This window comes from Crocodylus siamensis, chromosome 2 (genome assembly GCF_052110815.1).
Source record: "Crocodylus siamensis isolate JL-2025a chromosome 2, ASM5211081v1, whole genome shotgun sequence".
Classification (NCBI taxonomy): Eukaryota; Metazoa; Chordata; order Crocodylia; family Crocodylidae; genus Crocodylus; species Crocodylus siamensis.
The window spans coordinates 183,740,566-183,760,822 of NC_143396.1; the positions used below are offsets into that span (position 1 = coordinate 183,740,566).

General features: G+C 40.1%; 1 protein-coding gene across 2 annotated transcripts in view; it reads left to right on the forward strand.

Annotated features, from left to right (window-relative positions):
* Positions 1-20,257, forward strand: part of TSG101 (tumor susceptibility 101) — a 70,369-nt gene that overhangs the window by 16,961 nt on the left and 33,151 nt on the right. For both annotated transcript variants that reach the window (XM_090032548.1, XM_090032547.1), the window contains exons 6-7: positions 10,458-10,524; positions 16,277-16,371. In XM_090032548.1, coding sequence (XP_089888674.1) covers positions 10,458-10,524; positions 16,277-16,371 — 162 coding nt within the window. The remainder of the gene's footprint in view (positions 1-10,457; positions 10,525-16,276; positions 16,372-20,257) is intronic.

Here is a 20,257-nt window from a genome sequence, read left to right on the forward strand (position 1 = left end):
TGAAGTTTGGCCTGGTTTCTGCTGTACTTCAGTTTGCTGAGAGGCATCATACTAGTAATATTTGTATTAATAATAATACGTATGCATCTAAACCTGCTTCTTCTAACAACTTTATTTATACTTTAATCACACTGTATTTATCAAAATAAAATAACCTTTATTGCAACCTTCCTAAGATACTTTGTTTCAAAATTATGGTGCATGTATCCTTTTCCTGTTAGGTGTCTCCTAATTGCTGATTCAATTTTGCAAGTGTCTTATTTTTCAGATCTCTTTGTTCGCTTTCCCCTGCAAAGTAATCATCTTTTGTCTTCCTTTTGTAGTCTTATGTCTAGTTGTATTATTTTCTTTATTTTTTTTCTGAGGGAAGAGGACACTCTACATGAAGGGTGGTGTAGATACGAATAATATTTGATTGACCTGGAAGAGACTTGTGCATAGCTGGGAAATACTAGAGTAGATCAGGTAAAGGAGAATTGAGCCAGAAGGCAAGGGAAGGAGACAAATAGATTAGGAGTCTTACCTGGTAATGTGAGAGTTCATGGTCAAATTTAGTCCTATATACTTAGAATTGGTTTGGAGGTAGGAATGCATGTACATAGTTTCTGTGGAAATAGCATGTTGTACACATTATAGCTTAGTGATTTTTTTTTTTGCTGTGAGCAACTGAAGCAGTAGTTTTCATAACTTCCAGAAGACACTACCTCCAGCCATACATTTGGTTTTGGGGTTGGAGGAAAGTTATTTTTTTGAAAGACAAACACCAAAGAGAGGCAGCAGAACTAGAAGAAATGGAGACTGTAGAAACAACATAATATGTTAAATTTCTTTGTATGGGGAAAGGAATAGAATGTATTAAAAATATCCCTAACTTTTTTATAAATAGGAAACAATGTTCGTATTTCTGGGGGTGGTAGGTTACAGAGCTATACGGAACTGAAGTTGACGAATATTTCATTTGCTACCTCCCACAGTAATACACAGCTGCTTACTGTGTATTTGTCCCCCACCCCATGTGCACAAGATCAGATAGTGTTGAGACAGCAGCATCCACTGGGACTGCACATGGATTCTCAGTGTCCTTGCAGTCTCCACAACCCAGAGCATAAAGGGTGGAACACGGGATCAGTGATCCCTCAGTTTGTTGTTACAGGTCATGGCAGTGAGATGTGAATGGTAGAAGTGTCTGCTTGTTTCCTGGTAATTCTGCTGGAGTTAGTGTCAGTAACTAGTTAGCATAGTTATTAAGTATGTGGTTAACAATTTGCCCTTTGTCTTTAAGTGGAGGGGGAAAAAAAACTTTGTGTTTGTTTTTCTGTTTGTTTGTTTGGTTTGTTTTTGTTTTGTTCTTTTTTTTTTAGAAAGAGTTAATAGGCTTAGAGTCCTTTCCTAAAACCAGGATGTGGACTGTTACAGAAACAGGAAAAATAGGGTTGGAAGGGACTTTCAGGCCTCTGTTCAAAGCAGGTCATAGCTATTTAAGCCAGTCAAACCAAATATTATCCAACCTGTGTTTAAAAACTTCCAGTGCTGGAGATTCCATAAGCTCTTTCTGTTCCATTGCTTAGGCACACTCATAGTTGCAATGTTCTTCCTAATATCCAGCCTAAATTTCCCTTCTTTCAATTTAAGACGGTTGTCTTGTCCCTGTGGACACAAAACAGTTGAGTGCTATCCTTCTTATAGCAACCTTTCTGGTATTTGAGGAGAAATTTGATATCTTCAGTCTTTTCTTTTCTAGACTAAATAATCCCTGCTCATCCAATCTTTCTTTGTAATTCATATGTTCTAGATTTCTGATACTTTTTGTTGCTGTCTGCTGAACTCTTTCTAGTTTGTCCAGGTATTTCTTGATGTGTTGTACCCCAGACTGCACAAAGTGAATTTGAGCCTATGTCAGTGCTGAACAGACTGAAAAAATCACTTTCTATGGCTTGCATGCAGCATACTGTTGACTCATCTTGTGGTCCACTATAATCCCCAGGTTTCATAGTTTCATAGTTTCTAGGGTCGGAAGGGACCTGAGCAGATCATCTAGTCCAACCCCCTGCCATGGCAGGAAAGAATACTGGGGTCAAATGACCCCAGCAAGATGTTCATCTAACCTCCTCTTAAAGACCCCCAGGGTAGGAGCCAGCACCACTTCTCTTGGAAGTTGGTTCCAGACCCTAGCCGCCCTGACAGTGAAGTAGCGCCTCCTGATATCTAACCTAAACCTACCCTCTGCCAGCTTGTGACCGTTATTCCAGGTCCTTTTCTGCAATCCTGCAGTTCAGCTAGTTATTTCCCAATATGTATTTGTGCATGTGATTATTCTATCCTGAGTGTTCTTTGCATTTTTTCTTACTGAATTTGATCAAATGGGAGAAATAGTCTGAAATAAGAGTGCCCAGATAATTTGGAATCCTGATCCTATCTTCCAAAGGGTCTATTACCCCACACAGTTTGGTGTAACATACAGATTTACTTAACTGTACATTCAGACCCATCTTCTAAATCATGTAATGATGAGATTAAATCAGTGATTCTCAACCAGGGTGCTGTGAGATATTTTTTACAGGTGCTACAATGTGCCTTGCAATATTAGCACTACTAGGTGTACAAGCACCTACACACAATTTATAAAATAAATTCATAGAATCATAGAAGTAGGATCGGAAGGGACCATGTAGATCTTCAAGTCCGACGACCCTCCCCCCGGTCTGACCAAGAGAAAAACTGGGCTCAGATGACTCCAGCCAGGTAGGCATCAAGCCTCTTCTTAAAGATCCCCAGGGTAGGAGCCAGCACCACTTCCCTTGGAAGTTGGTTCCAGATCCTAGCACCTGTGGATGCACGACAAGGTGCGGTTAGCCCTGCCAACTGTGACCTCGCATTGTCAGCCCATGTTCATCTTGGAGTCAGTAAATTCAGAGATTTCAAATAGGAATCCATAGTGTCAGAAATGTTCTGACCTATTGTGGTGTTTCGGGATTCTTTGTAACAAGAATTGAAAGGTTTAAAGCAGTTTCAAAAAGGAAGTATTTAAAAAAAAAAAAAAAAAAAAGCAGATGTTACATTCTATTTGGGGTTGCCAGGTGTCAGCTAAATTTATAGCCCAAAGTTGCTTCAAAACTAGCCAGTTTTTAAAAATGGAAAACAGCCCACAGTAGGGTGCTGTGTCCTAAATTGGGGCACAGCAGTGAGGTGCATGCACCACAGGAATCCCTTGTAGGGAATTCCTGCATGCTCACCTGCAAGTGGAGGAACCTACACATGTAGGTTCCTGCACTTGCAGATGCATGCACCAGGTTGGAGCATAGCAACCTAATACATGTGCTGTGGGAATCCTTGATAGGTGCACTGTGGGATTCCCCTTCAGGGGAGATCCCATGGTGTGCATTAAGCAAACTGACTACCTTTGGTCACAAGAACCTTTTTGGGCACTTGAAGCATGACAAGTGGCAGGAATATCTGAATGGTCACAGCTTGTGCCACCATAAAAATGGTCCTGGCAGCACAAGGCCAGTGTCTGCACCCTTCAGTTTCTTAAACTCAAATTGGCAGCAGAAGATATACAAGTCATTTTCCCAGGGCAGTCATGACACACTTAAAACATTTGGTTTCTTTCAGGCAACTTAATCTTTGAAATTGTTTTTGTGAGAATTGGTGTGCTTGGGTGATGGAGGAAATGAAAATTGCAGGCAAATTATAATTACAATCACACTGTGACTTGTGCATGTAAATAGTACATAGTTCTGAAGTGCCTGGGAGGGGAAGTGGGATCAGGAACTGAGAAAAGAAAAGGGTTGGACCTGAGAACAAGAGCCGAAGCAGAGATGAGATGCAGAAATCAAAAAGGAACAGGGGCAGCAGATGGGGAAGGATGGGGTAGGAGCAGAAGGGAATTGAATTCCTCAGTTTTAACAAAAATCTAGTAAATAGTTGCTGAAAACCTAGTGGCATAGTATGCCTTCTCTCTCTGAGGTGGCTGCTTTCCACAGATGAATCTTCTATTACTGCTAATTACTCAGAAGGTATAAGTGGTATAAAGCTGTGAAGAAAGTTCTAAAGATCCCAGCCCTGCTCATGACCAATGTGGTAGGATGAAAGGATATTACATAATGGAAATATTGCTTTTTGAGCTAACTTGCTTTAAATGCTTAGTGCCCTGGTTGTAAGTAGTGCTTCATAAGGTTGAAAAAAATGAAAAATCAGGTGCTCTGAGTTGGACTCAACTGATTATTTGAGGGAATAACCTTAGTGCCCTCTTTTCCCATTTACAAAGTAGGGCTGGTGATACAGCCCCATGCCAGGGGTCTATAATGATAAATTAATTAATGTCCGTAAAGCAGTAAGTGCCAGATTTTTAAAAATCTTTTATGCTTTTTATCTGTATAAGCATTTACAGTACTGTATAGCTTGGATAGTCTGGGATGAGCAGTGCATGAATCCACTTGCTGAATGAGAAGGATAAAAGAAATATAGAATAACTCTGTATTAAGCAAGGACCACCTGTTCTATGTACTGAATAAAGTACAGCTCCTATGGAAAAAACTAGTATAAGACCATGTCATTAAAGAGTGAGTTCTGCACTGGCAACCTTCATTCAGTCATTTCTAAGATCAAGAGCACTTGCTTTGAGGCTTTTGCTATTTATCTTTTTGTGAGGATGCATGTGGTATGTGCCTACTGCCTGATCTAACACCCTTTAAATCAAAATGGGATCCTTTGCATTTACTTCGTGGGCTTTGGACCCACTGCATGCTGTATACATTGGTGATGCCCAAACTTTTGAACACACAGTCTTCCTCTGAGTGCATGAGGTGGTTTATGCTCTTTCCTGCCTGTGTATTTGACTGTACAGTGTTACAGTGTAGAAATACCAGAGTCAGACTAAACAAGAAGTTCGGTCAGTCAGTGCCTACAAAGGAATGATGCCGTTGTGGTCAGTTTTTCTGACTCCCAAGCCAGTTCACAAATCTTTATGCTACACTGAAGTACATGGTATATAATAATAAAAGTTTCCACTAACAGCTTAGTCAACTGGTTTGTTTGTGAAAACTGCTGCCCTTGCAGTGTGAAGAAACTGGAGGTCAGACACACAACTACCAAGAAGCAGTCATCTTACAATATACTGTTTGTGGGAAAGTATCCACACAACAGCAAATGTGAGGATCTCCATTCTCCTGATAGTGGAAATGTGCCATATTTGTTTTTAAGGGGGAAATATTTCGTTAACTGGGAGGAAAGGACTATAAAGTTATTTCAGACATTCTTACCTGGATGGACTGATACATTTCCCAGGATCCCATTTATGTCATTGTGAAGAAGGAGGGAAAAAACCTCCGGAGATACTTACCAAGCAGAAACTGGTGAAGGGGAGAGGAGTTCCTGAATGAAGAGCCAGGGGAAGAGCGTGGGAGAGTTGAGTCTTGGGACCCAGAATGACTGGAGGGTTGGCTGCAACAGGGGACAGCTGGCTGGCGGAAAGGCTCAGAAGAGCTCATTTAAGCCAGGGGATGTGGCTGAGAGAACTGCAACCACATTTTCAAAGTAGCCTGATTCAGCAGGAAAACCGGGGAGGCAACACTGATTCTATTCCTTATGTGTGAACAAGATAAGTGTGAATGATACATAGGCAGCAAAAACTCTTAACTTCACTACAAACCTGTTTTATCCAGGTTTGAAGTCAAAATATTTTTGCTACATTTGCATCATCTTCAGGCATTCCCACATGGTACTTAAAGTGTATCAGCTCCAGCCCTTTTGAAATGTTTCTGTTTTGAAATGGCTTCAACTGTACATGAGTCGTCACCCAAAGTCAACGGAGGAAGAATCCTTGTGTATTTTGACGTGAAGTGTACAATTTTATAGGAGTCCTATTAGCTTCCAGGTCCATGGGTTTGTTTTCTACAGGAAAATTTCCAGACTTATGAACCTCTTCATGTACTTCCATGACACAATTTTCTGTCCTCTGCTTCTGTCTTTCTTGGGAGTTTCTCTTCTCTAATGCAACAGTTCCTAAACTGACTGAAGTTTCAAAGGAGCTAGAAGCATGCAAAACATGAGATGATGAACTCTTACCTCATTCAAACTCTTGAGTCTTGTTCTGAATTTTTCATCAGCTTGAATAGGGGTTAGCAACCTTTCAGTAACAGAGGGCTGTGTTAACACAGCTCTGCCATAAGCTGGGCTTTCTTTGATTTAAAAAAATCCCCAATTTTCAGATTAAAAAAAATAACCTCAAGTCCACATTTTTCCATGAGATGGATGGATGGATAGATAGATATATCTATAAAAATTGGGGATTCTTTTTTAAATAGGAGAAAACCAGGAACCCTAGTCGTACAGAGGTGTAATTAATGTGGTGCTGGTCTTCAACATGGCAGTGGGTGGCTCCTTCCTGGGAGAACATGTACAAGGACTACTGGACAGCCTGACTGGTACTGACAATGAATTCATCAGACACGCTGTTCTCTGGGTGAATTTCAGCAACTTGCCTCAGCTCCTTGCAGTTACTTAGCAGTGGGAAAGATGGACCTAGCAACTACCAGAGCAGCTCCTGTCTCTCTGCAAGGTCTGGAAAGAGACAGTTCCTGAACCTGCACATCAGTGGGAGTGGGAGAGCAGGCAGCCCTTGCTCACATACTTCCTTAACCCCAAACTGCAGCAAAACGTTCTTACCCACAGAGTGCTCCACCTGTTGCAATCAAAAAAGCGTAGCACCTCACAGTTCATTACCTGACTGCTCCATGAGGCCATGTCTGGTCGCAGATATGCTGGATGGAGCCTCTGTCCCACTCCTTATAGCTGCAGCTGCTCCCCAGCATGCAGTTTGCCAAGCTCCGGGACCTGGCAAACTACAAGAGTGTCCCAAAGCCATTTTGCTTCAGGACATGTAGAGGAGCTGTGGTGGCAGCACTGGCTATGCATCCCATTCTGCACTGCACATAGGGTAGCAGCTGCAACAGCAGGGAATGGGATAGAAGTGCCAGCCTGCCCTTGACCAGCACCATGCAGAACAGACCCTATGACTGTGGCAATGGCTTAAATTTAGTCCCTGTGACTGGCCATGGGGCTTATAATTTAGCTCCCTTAGGATATTCCCTCATTGTATTAAAACAGCCTGCAATTCTGCCACATAGCTTTGTTGTTTAATTTACAAGTTACTGGATGATTTCTCAAACCTGAACGAACTAAGCTGCTTTAAGTTGATTAAAGAACACATTATTAATGTTTCTATGGTGGCAATTAATATATATGTAGAAATATGGACAATTTTACATAAATACAAAACCTCAGTAAAGGTACCTCAGGTTAAGAATAGTGAATATGGTGTATTTTTTCCTTTCTTGTTTTCTTCCAAGTGCCGCAGTAAGACTGCATACACATATTAAAATGTCCCCAAAGAATTTTCCCAGGTTTGTTCTTGTGGTAGGAAAACTTACCCAGAGATTCAAATGCTGAGGCCCTGAAGCGTGGAAAGCTTGTGGTGTTGACACTGGCCAGCTGGGGTGAGAGTTGGGGAGGAAACACCTCACTGCAGGCTTCTTTAGTCTGCCTGGCAACAGATGAAAGTAACCCCAGACAGCTCATGATTGACAGCCTGTGTTGTCGGCATGTACAGACATTCCTAGAAGAAACTCGCCTGGAAGTGATTTAACGCGGATTTTGCCCGAGTTATTTTTCTCCTGGAGGTGGCCATTTTTACTCAGAAAAGGCCTAAAAATCTGTATCCTTGTGGTTGCTCCTGGAAGAGCAGCAATTTTCCCCAGGAGAAACTGGATGTCTGTATAAGATCTGCTAAAGATATTAAAAAACCTGGTTATGGCTTCGGCTTTTCAGGATGCAACAACTTGTTGTCTATCTTTTTCTCTGCTCTGTTTCCATCTGGAAAGCAGCTTTATTTTTCTAGATAAGAGACTGGATTTCTCCCTTGCCACTTGGTAACACTGCTCTACCAGCATTAAGCATATTAGCTGAGACTGTATAAACAACACAAACAGTAGGTGTCAGGATAGATTTATGGTAAAATATTAGCTGTGCTGTGCTGAAAGAGATAGTTGTAACTTAGAAATCAGATTTGAAAATTTTGAACTTCACTACATACTACTATTACCCTAATAAGCTAGGAAATAATATTTCTTTCTGTGTTTTTTACCCTTTTATTAGTCAGTCGCTTTGGTGTAGTCCACTCTTGTATAGATGATGTTACTTTCAAAGATGTCTTCTTTGGCTGTTTTAAACATAAGCTGGAAATATTGCTGGATATATTTTTGAAAGTTGGGTAATTTTAACAATATTTAGATTATTTTCAGACTCCTTTCATCCTAGCTTGTCAGACCATGGCTATTCAGTGCAGTGTTTCTGAAAGTTCTCTACATTCTGATAAGTAGTGTTTAAACCACTCCTGGTGGAAACAGTATTTAGTAGCATGGAAATGCATTTTAATGTCTTTATACAGCTGAGATGATTTTTGTGATGGGCTGGAAGAAAGTGAGGGGCTCCAAAATGTTTTCAGGTTGTGGATTTTGACTTTAAAAAATTGAACAGGTGTTTTATAGTGTGCCCTGAATGCAGCTTTGTTTTAAGACTGTATTTAAATAAATGTGCTATCTGTAAGTTACCCCCTTTTTCATAACTGAAAAAGTTGAGGTAGAAAGTTGATTGAGATGCATTTAAAGCCAAACAGTAATTTGTCTTTAATGAAGTGTAAGATCTCTAATACTGTGACAAGTAAACAGGACTATGTTTTTGAAAATTTTCAATCTAATGACATTTCTGAATCTTGTTCACCTGGAAAATCTGAAAATAAGCCTATATTTCTGTTTCCTCATGGTAAACATAATTGTTAATGTATTTGCTCTGTTCCTAACACTGGCTGTTATATTATAGCTCGGCCATGAAAGAGCCAGGATAATCCATGTAGCTCAGAAAAGCCCGCTTGTAGCACCCCACTTAAAGGCTCCACCCTACTCCCAGGGTTTCACTCACATGCCTGGCTGGGCAGCACCTGCCCCTGCCCCACTTTTTCTTCCTCACTGTTGGGGCCTCAATGTGCCATGCCATCTCCCTACTTCCCCCTCTCCCTTGACTTACCAGCTGCACACTGCTCTCCAAGCTGCTGAGTTGCATTCCTGGCTGTGTGCATGCTGCAGCTGTGCATATATATGCATATGGCATTTATCAGTGGCATTATTGGCTACACCAGCCAAAAAAGCCAATTGTCGATAATGTTTCATTTCATCAGTGCCAATCTGATACGCAACTGATATATCAGTGCACTTCTATAAAATAACTATTTTATGTTCTTTAACCTGTCATTTGTCATTTCTTTCTCGTTATGGAGCCTATCTAATTTGTTACAAATGGAAAATTTTCATAATTGATTTATTAATTATAGTACCTTTTCCTAAAACTGATGTTAAAAAAGTGTAGCAGACTTCTAGTGTCATATTGTATTCCTATACTTATAAAAGTGTACATGTCTGCAGAATATATTAGACTCAAAGATATTAAATCTTTATAAACTCCACTTATTGCTTGTAAGTGTGTGGCTGTAAGAAAGTGTTAGTGATTTTTTTTTTGCATGTGATATGAAGGTATAATTAAATTACATGTACGTCATAATTTGGAATTGCCCTGAATCTATTTATGGGGAGACAAATTAACATGCACCGATTTCCTTTGTTTGGATGAAATATGAACAAGTGATGTCAAGAAAAAAATTCTTCAGCCTTTCTTTAACTGGCAGAAATTGTAAAAACTCGCTCTTTACTCTGCCAAGATTATTTTGAGTCCTGGCTAAAGGATGTTGACACAGTGGTATTGGCCGGGTGGACAAAAAATGAATGGTTTTAAAAACAATAAAAAAAACTGATTTTTTTAAAACTTTATTTAATGTATTAAACCTACTTAAAATTATGATAGACCTTGTTAGGACGTATTACTACAGTGTATTCAAATAATTGGATAGAAAATAATTAAGCAGCCGGATAATGAAAATCAGTTGTCCCTTAAGATAATATTGTTCCTGAACAAGTTTCAAATTAATTGTGTACATTAGTATTTCCTGTTTATTTTTTTAAATTGTGATTAACATCCAGTACTAAATAACTTCAATTTAAATTAATCCATCCTGCCTCTGGCATTACCTTCTTACTGCAACTAGCCCATGCTGGTTAAGATTTACTCATCTCTGTTGCCTGTAGTAGCAGGTTGCGTTCAGTAGGCAGTCTGAACAACCTTTGCATTTTATTACTGTTGAAATTGCATAACGTTTACCTACTTCAGCTTTAAAATACTCATTGACAAATCTGATCTATAAATGCTCAGTTGATGTTAAAAATGAAAATTTCTAGTCTGTCAGTTGATTGTTTTTACAGTAGTTTGTAGCATTCAGATCATAGCATAAGTATATTCACCTAGTAGATCATTAAGATATAATAAATGTGTAAAATTCTTGTTTTATTTAGCTTCCTACATGCCAGGCATGCCAAGTGGAATCTCTCCCTATCCACCAGGACACCCTCCTAATCCAAGGTAATTTGTTTTATTCACTTCATTATTGACACAACAGGAAGCATCACTGAATGGAATCCTGTGTCCCATGTATATTGGGAACTGGGACTGGGATTTTTTTCTTTCTTGAAATAATGCTGGTAGAAAATTATTTCTTTAGAATTGAGGATTCACTCCTAGTCACCAGTTGAGGGAAAGTTTGAGTAGGCTTAAGTCCCTTAGTACTAATTAAACTAAAGATGCAACTGCTCGGCTTTGAGCATGACTAAAAATACAGTGTTCTAAGTTGGTTTAATGCTTATCTTGCTGAATTTAAAAGATTAATTTTTATGGGGATGGTATATTTATGATGTTAGAAGATATGCTTCCCTGTCCCTTCAGGGTACTGTATTTAATCAAATAGAAGACAAGGTTTTCCCCTCCCTCCCCCCAGTGAATACTGGGGGGGGAAGGCTCCTTGTCTTTCATTTGCATAGAAGAAAAGCTCATTAAATGCATTGTTTATCATTAAACTGGTGCCAGAAGCAGCATGTCCTCATTAATGGAAGCCAACCATGAAGCTGATTAAATGTAGCCAGCAGTGAGCAGACCTATAAAACACATGGCCCATATTAGGCAAACATACTGATGGGACTCTACCACAAAATTTAGTGCAACCCATCTGAATAAGATATAGTGCCTGTTGTGCTCAGTCTCCGTAAGTGCTGACTCTTTTTTTTTTTTCAACACTTGATGAGCCATACCTCAAATGTATTTCTACTTCCTCTTCATTCTCACAGCTCGTCAGCAGCTTTCCCATTTGCAGTGATTCTTGGTGAAGGTTTCTTCACAGGTGTTAAATGTCTGGCAAGCATCACCAAATGTCTATGTAGGTGAAAGGCTCTGTCACCTCCTCTCTTGGCCTGTCGCATGTAATTAGTGTTGTCCTGTCCTCCATGAAGCAGGCCAGCCTAGGGGTTTCCATGGCTTATCTGTTCACAAATTTTTAGAAGATCCTAGGACTTGTTACAAGAATATCTGGTACTTACATGGCAGGGGAAATACTATGACCACCAAGGTGGTTTTCCTATTGGCAGGGGAAACCGTGAATGTGGCAGGGGGCAGTACCCCAACCAAAGTAATGCAATTAAAATGGTATTGTGTGGTGGAGGGTTGCAACTTTGTCTGCTTGTGGACAGGACTCCGTATGAAAGCCTCATAGTTAGCCTCCCACTTCAGCTTCCTAGTGGGAGGATCTCAGCTACACACCAACTTTATGGAAATGGGAGACTCCTCCCTAGTTTGCTTCTGTAGCCATATGGCTGAGAAACTTGGAGACATCCAAACCCAAGCCTCCAGGCTTGGGCCTGCATGTAGGATGCCTACCAAAGGATTTGGAAGTATCTGAAGCCCCAGGCGGGAGTGGAGGATGCTTGCCAGTATTAGGGCTATATATGGTTGTTGAATGATTCGCACGGATTTGGAATTGATTTGGGTGATTTGACTTGGGACGTGAAAAAATTCCTGTTTTAAAAAAAAAAACAACAAAAAACTGGTTGCAGTCATGAGTGGGGTTGCAGATTAGCACATGGAACCATCTGGGGGGTATCTGGAATATGCACGCATACTTAGTGCTAGTATGTGGGGTCACAATAGCTTGAAATGTTATTGACTCTGGTGGGGCCTAACCCAATGAACTATAACAGGGGTTTGCAACTGGGGGTATGTGTACGCCTGGGGGTACTTTGGAAGGCTCCAGAGTCTACGTGGCAATGGGATGGAGAAACCGCTGGCACATACTTTCGCTGCTAGTACTTCCAGTTTTGCGCCCCCCACCGTTTGTCAGTTGGCTGCTGAGAGACTCCTCGCCTCTCAACTGGCCACCGGGGGGTACCCCAACCAAAAAAGGTTGAAAACCCCTGAACTATATGATAAATCATGAACCTCTTGGTTTTGGACTAACATCATGCATATTTTACAGAAATGCTACTTTTATGTTCATGTAGTAGATGTGCTAGAAATTGCAACAGTTTGCGAAAGTAAAATGCATCAATTCTGTATGAACTAAGTCTGTGTGCACCTGTAGTAATTTTCCCTATATGCAAATTACTACAGGTATGTGTATTTCAAAGTCAGTGCTTTCAAATTTGCCTTTCACTTCTACATGCTTGGGGAGAGCAGGGTCTGACTGTAAGGGTAAGGGGGAAGTGGCTGCAGGGGGAAGAAATTGGGGGGAGCAGAGGACAAGAAGGTTCCTGACTCTCCAGCCTGCTCAGTTTTATTTTCCCTTCTGTCACAGGGAAGGGGACAAATTCAAGGGAAACCTCTAATAATTAGATTCTGTGTCTGGAAAATTTTAACTCAAATACAAGACAAATTTATTAATACATTTATATATTTTTCCCGATATAGAATATGATCATATTGGGGATTTGTTTTATATTCAGGGTCATCTTATATTTGAGCAAATACAGTATTGCCCTGTCAATTAACTACTCAAATGAGAGAATATTCTGTTAATATTTTTCTAAATGGACATGAACCAGCACTACTTCTCTTCCTCTCACTGACCCCCAAGTGGATAGTATATAAGTCTCTATTTTTAATAAGAAATGCCTGCAATAGCTTTAATATTTCTTAAAGGTTGGAAGAAAATTAGTTTGCAAATTAATTCAGTCCTCTGTAAGTGTGGTGACTAGTCTACTTCCAATTTTCAGCTATATCTGCTTAATGTCGGGTCTGTCTTAGTTGTATTATGTTAAACAGAATCCTCAGTATGGCACGTTTTCCATATTAGCTTGCAAGCTTATATTATCTGCCAGTAAATTTGGTGGCAGAGAGATTTGTTGTTATTTTTTTAAGGTAGTGATTTTAATGACCTAGATGAATACATTTTAAGAGCACTTCGTTGTATGGTAAAATGTTTTGAAAAATAATTTCATGATCTAGAACATTATATAGTACAAACTATTAGTTATATTAGTCCAAAGCCAAAAGACTCATGATTTACCATATAGTTAATAGGGCTGGGCCCTGGCAGAGTCAAGTATTTTAAGTCAGTGACCCTACAGCTCATCACCGCTCAGTATGTGTGTGTACTCTAGAAGGTCCCCCCTCCCCCATCCAAAGGGTTCATATATGACTTTGTCCCCCCCTCCCCCTCCCATAACTGGAACTGGCTGTTCTTGTCATGAGTCCTGATTGCTCTTGTCACGAGTCCTGGGACCTTCCAGACATGTATATGTAGAGGATACACAGGACAGACTGGCCTGGCTCTGGCTCATGAAGGGTGGGGCCGCACTAATCATATGTAATAAGCTGAGAGACTGGGGTGCTAGAGGGATTGTAGCTGAACTCTTTGGAGTCCTGTTTGGTAATGTTTGCCAGATGTTTACGGCTGCGAAAGAAACAGAAATAATTGAAAATGGGAAAGAAAGGTGCAACTCAGCTGTGGGAGTAAAGATATACATGCAATCTAGTGACTCACTGTGACTTTTAAAAGCATCAGTGCTGAAGGAGACTGTGTATAATGGCACTACTGTATATCTTATTCAGATGGGGTGCATTAACTTGTCTTTATGATAGGTTCCCATCAGCATTTCAGCCTTTTGGCTAAGATTAAGCATTTTTGCCATCCAGAGGAGGATGTAAGGGCTGGTTCTGGCCTGGGGCTGGCCTGGTATTGCAGTACTTCTAGGCCTGGTACCAGTTTCCTCCTAGAGGAACAAATGACTGTTTTTTAACGGAGACACACACACACCCACCCACACACACACCCATCAGTATGTTTGGCCAATATGGGCCATGTGTTTTATAGTTACACTTACTGCTGATTGCATTAATCACCTTCGTAGTTGGTTCCACTACTGAGCACATGTTGCTTTATGGCAGCAGTTTAGTGATAGACAGTGTATTTAATGAGGTTTCCTTGTATGCAAATGTAAGATGAGGAGATTTTTTTCCCCCCAGTTTGATGGCGGCAAAAAACCTTGTCTTGTAGTCAAGTAAATATGTTTTGCTAGAGATGCATCAATTGATGCATGCCAATGTATTATTTGCCCTGTTGGCTGCAGCATTGCACTGGTAGCTCATATTAATATCATGGTCTATGATTACCCCCAGGTCCCTTTCATTAGTGGTGCCTAGTCAGTTTGTTGCCAAGCCTGTAGGTGTGTAGGGGAGATTTTTGTCCCCAGGTGGAGCACTTTACATTTCTCAACATTGAACTTCATCAGATTCTGATCTACCCAACTTGGCAGGCTGTCTAGGTCCACCTGTATCTGCAGCCTATCTTCAAGCGTGACCATGCTTCCTCATAGCTTGGTGTTGTCTGTGAATGTGGCCAATGAACTCTTCACCCCTGAATCCAAATCATTGATAAAGATGCTGAAAAGCACTGTACCATGTACCAACCCCTAAGGGACACTACTGGCCACTCCTTGTCAAGACGACACAGTTCAATTCATTAGATGTCTCTGAGTCCTACCCTGCAACCAGCTCCCTACCCTGCTACCTGTCTCACAGTTAAGCCCACAGTCCTCCAGTTTTCTCACAAGAACATCATTGATTACTAGATCAAAGGCCTTTTGGAAGTCAAGGTATACAAACTGGAGTATTGCGTCCAGTTCTGGGCGCCACACTTCAAGAGGGATGTCGACAGCATGGAGAGGGTCCAGAGGAGGGCCACTCGTATGATCAGGGGACAACAGGGCAGGCCCTATGAGGAGAGGCTGCAGGACCTGAACCTGTTCAGCCTCCAAAAGAGAAGGCTGAGGGGGGATCTTGTGGCCTGTTATAAACTAGTCAGGGGGGATCAGCAGGCACTGGGGGAGTCACTGTTCCCCCGAGCACCACCAGGAGTGACCAGGAATAACGGTCACAAGCTGGCAGAGGGTAGGTTTAGGCTAGATATCAGGAGGCGCTACTTCACAGTCAGGGCAGCTAGGGTCTGGAACCAGCTTCCAAGAGAAGTGGTGCAGGCTCCTACCCTGGGGGTGTTTAAGAGGAGGTTAGATGAACATCTTGCTGGGGTTATTTGACCCCAGTATTCTTTCCTGCCATGGCAGGGGGTCAGACTAGATGATCTGCTCAGGTCCCTTCCGACCCTAGAAACTATGAAATTATGGCATTATGAGCCTCACTTGACAATACCAACTTCTCATTTAGTGACACTTGCTGGCAGATTGAAGCCCCCACAGTGAGGGAGTGAGTGGGGTAGGGTCAGGCACTGCTCAGCCAGGGCGGTGAATGTGACCCTGAGGCCAGGAGTGGGATGGAGCTGCAAGTAGCTCATCCAGAGAGAATGGGGGGCTGGGAAGGGGGCACGGTGTGTGTGTGCACCTTCCCACTTCACAGTCTGAATTAATAAATGTCAGTATTACATTTTTGACGATTTGAAGTTTGAGGAGTGGGTCTTTAGGATAGTAAGAGAAGTAAATTTAATTGAAGAAAACTTGAAACAAACAAGATGTTTAATCAGCTGATAACTTGTGAAGCATTCATGTAAACTGGTATAATCTTTATTTTCCATTAATGTTTTTCACAATTTTTCTTGCATAATCTAATGATTTGTAAAAAATAAATAAATAAAAGTCTCTTCTGAGCTGCAGTTTGAACTAGTTTATTACCTTTATTTGATTAAGCGCTGTGTCTTAATCATATTTTGAAAGTAGCTTTTGTATTTTGATTAATGTGATAATTTTGTAACTAGAAGTTTACTGTCAGATGATGTAATGTAAAAAGAATATGCATAGATGCCTTAATCCTAATGCTTGCATAACATTCTCTTTCAAAGTGGCTACCCAAAGTACCCTTATCCCTCTGGCGTTCCATTTCCAGCAACAACAAGTGCTCAGCATTACCCTTCTCAGCCACCTGCGACTGCTGTTGGTGAGTAACCTTGAGAGCATCTCTTTTTCCGAGTACTGAAGAAGGTTCTTTCTGCAAGTAGTACAAGCAAGAAAGTAACCTGTTCATGAAGATGTGCTTTGCACCTGGATCCATAGTAGTTAAAACCAGAACTTATAAGTCAAGATGTTTGTTGGAAAGGGGCTTCCTTATTATCACAAGAATAAAATGTTTAACACACAGTATTCTTACAAAAAATATCCATTGCATTTTGTCTCATCCAACCAACACTGTTAAGTTCTGATTTCCTTCTATCCCTTCTGTTTGGTCCATGAATGTTTTGAAGAGCAATATGAGTAGCCACCCTACTTTCTTTCCTTCGCTTCATGATAAAAAATATTATCGTGTTAGGAAATGTTTTTTAACGTGTGCTCACTGCTCTATGTTGTTAAAAATGTACTGCTGCTTTCTTGTTTGTTAATCTGTTGGATTTGCTTTACTGAACAAGATGCTTGGTTCTCTTTATAATCTAGAAAATGGAGAGAGAATTATAACTTGATAGCTGGATTAAACTCTCAAGCCATTACTGCGTTAGTACGTCTGTGCTATGTTGCATGGCCTTGTTTACAGTATCAGTCACTCTGAATACATTTTACAGCCGGTCTCCTACAAGCAGATAAGATACCATAGTTAAAAAGAGAAATTAGAAATAAGTTTTAAGGGTATACGTGCTTTTTGTATTTAGAGATGCAGTATATTTTAGTATGTTCTTGGTATGTTAATGATTTAATGGACAAGCACAAGCTACATCTGGAAACTCGGCTGAAAGGTTGTATAGGAAAATGTTCTATCCAAACTCTATCAGCCAGAGATGTGGGTTTTCTGGAAAATTTTGAATTGGAAAATTTTCCAATGCCCTAAATAGAGCATGATTTGATTTAGTATGCTTTTTTAACTTGCATTTAGTAAATAAAACTGAAAAAGTACCCCCATGTTAATTTTATGCCCCATTAGCCACAAGTATTTGAACTAAAATATTTGATTAGGAAAAAAAATGCAGCATGCTTAGTGTGGCTTAAATGTTATATTCAAACGCATTCAAAGCTTTATGTGGAAAGAAATTATTTTTATTGGAATACTTGTAAAAATGTAAAGACAATACACAATAGCATGTACTTCCCTTGCAAAATTTGTTGAAATTTAAGGAAAAAAAATGAAGGCACTGAAAACTGAACATGCTAATTTTAGCACACCCAAAGAATTGTGCATGATATGCCGTGATTGTCCATTCATCTACCTCAGCAGAGTTTAACGGTCTTCCACTGAGGTCATTGCAGCACCTCCAGTTTCACTGTCACTACCTGTAAGACTCACTTGCACTACTTATTAGTTCCATTTCAGAATCAGATTGAGGCAAATCTGATTCAGAACTACTTGACCCAGATTCTCTTTCTCTACAACATGGTTTTATTAATGAGTCTATGGGCAAGGGCAACTTATCATTACACTGCATCTTCTTCATTGTGTTTCTGACTGATTCTTCAGAAGCAAAAGATTTTGAGAAATAGAGACAAGCTTAGCAGTGCATTCGTTAGTCTATTCCTCTCTTATTTTGATTGAACTGAAAGCCTTCCAGTTCCGTTCACAAGAAGCTGCTGTTGGTGGAATGCTTGGGATCCTAGGAGCAATCCTGGACAACAGTTGGGCGTTACAATATCCCTTCTACCATGTGAGAGGAGACGTATTTTCTGTTGCCTGCCAAATGATGTCTTTGCTTCAAGGTTTTTCTTTTGCGCAGTACTCGGCAGTGTCTGTCATCACGGCTATTTCGTAGCTGTTGGGGACATTCTTAGCTGCTTCCATAATTGTATTGAGAGCAGTAGATAATTCATCTTCTGATCGATGTTGTCCCCTATGTTGAGGATCCAAAAAGTTTGCTGCCAGATGAACTGGATGAGAGCAAAACTCAGATCTCTTAGTAAACATTTGTTTTATTTCTTTTTTGGATAGAGGTGAAGAAGGCAAAAGCTCAGTTAGATTTTCATTCAGTTGTCTGAATATCTCTGAAATATTTGAAAAGCTTGGTGTATCTCCTTTGAGTTTCTTGATAGCCACTGACACTGGTACTAGCAAAGTGGATGTTCCTTGAACTCGAACCAAGAACACATCATTGTTGAGGATCTACTTCCAAATGTTCACAGGAATAATCTGGGATACTGTGTCATCTATTGAAGTACACTGCAAACAGTTCTTTGTGCGCAGCAAACTATGTAAACATTTTGTAGCCAAGCCCCATCTAGTTTCTCCTGGCAGTAAAAGTGCACTTGCCTTCTCCTGCTTCTCTTTCTGTAATTTCTTCAAAGTCTGATTAGCAACATGCTGGTTGTTGAATACCTTCACAATCGCTTTGCAGTTTGTCATTATCATCTTCATGTATTCACTCTTACTATGTCCTTTGCCAGAAGATTCAGCCCATGAGCAGGACAGCCACATACTATTAAATGAGGATACTTTGCCTTTAATATTTGCCATACAATTTCATGTTACTCACGTTATCAGTTACAGGGGCTTGTACCCTGGAGGGACCTGCACTTTCAATCTTTTCACTCGTTAATTTGGCTATGTATTCACCTGTATGATGAGGAGATTTAGTAGCAGTTGTTTTCAGGAATATTGGTTCAAGTGTTGCTAACATAATGTTCAGTAAAGGATTTTCCATCTGACATCAGAGTCAGTGATTCTGCTTGACCAATCCTTTGAATAACCATTGTTTGAATCCTGTCATACTCCATCTAAGAGAGAATGTGATAAACGATAACTTGACAGTAACTTATATGATGGGAGAATTAGTTTGTAATGTTCCTTCCAGTATTGACTTTCCATAACTGAAAAAGGTGTACCATTTGCAAATATAGTTCAAGCTAATGTCTCCCTTGCTTTTTCTTGATCTTCTTTTGACATTTTGTTCACAAAGCTTAACTGTCTTGAACAGCTACTTATTTTCCATCTTTTTTTGCAAATCTGCTATTTCACTTGAGCTACCAGGTTCTTGCAACAAAAGGGGGAAAAGATTTTTATTTTAGCCTATTCTAGTCTGGTTTTGTCCATCAGAAGAAGGAGAAGTGACAAGGTGTTTGCTTCCCCGCTCCCTGCCAAAAAGAACACTCTGCTGCTTTAACTGGCTGCTCATTTGCCCTGGGACTACAGAGCCAAAGAGAAGTATAGTCTGGCCTCTGCCATCCACCAGAGGACTAAGCTCGTTCTGCTGGGTTGAGAGAGATAAATAGTTAACTATCGTGTAATTTTAAAAAATATATATTGTTAAGCCTAAGCCACTTTAGTGCTTAGTGCAAGCAGAAAAGCAGGATTCAGATATTTTAAATAAATAAATAAAAGTCCCGAGTTGCATTAACAACTTTTAAAGTTATATTGTTTTAAAAAATATAGATGCTATTCTGTGCTGTGTGTAGTTTAATATATTAATTTGTTTACTTACATAGGAGTCCAGAATTAGACTTTTCTCAGATAATGTTGTTCCACTACTTGGTTGTAGTAGCTTTCTGTATATGGCGTGTACTCTTTCAGAACAGTTTTGACATGTTATTAAATGTTTGATCATTCTTGTTGCATTGTTAGCCATACTCCTGCCCACAATATTTACATCTGCCAACTTCCTTCCTTCCTTCAGTGGCTTGAACTTCACTATAATGATGCCACACACTAGTTTTTTTTCTGATTTGGCATTATTATGACTACTTCAAAGCAAAAACACTAAAAAAGTAACAGATCTTATGCAAACACTTCCAACTTCCCCAATTCAAGAAAAGAAATGAGACACTGCTCTGTTTGCTGAACTGAAAGTGAAACAGAAATTAATCACAGTTTTAGTTTTGGTTTTGCTTTCACTTGCAGTCTGAGATGAAATAAG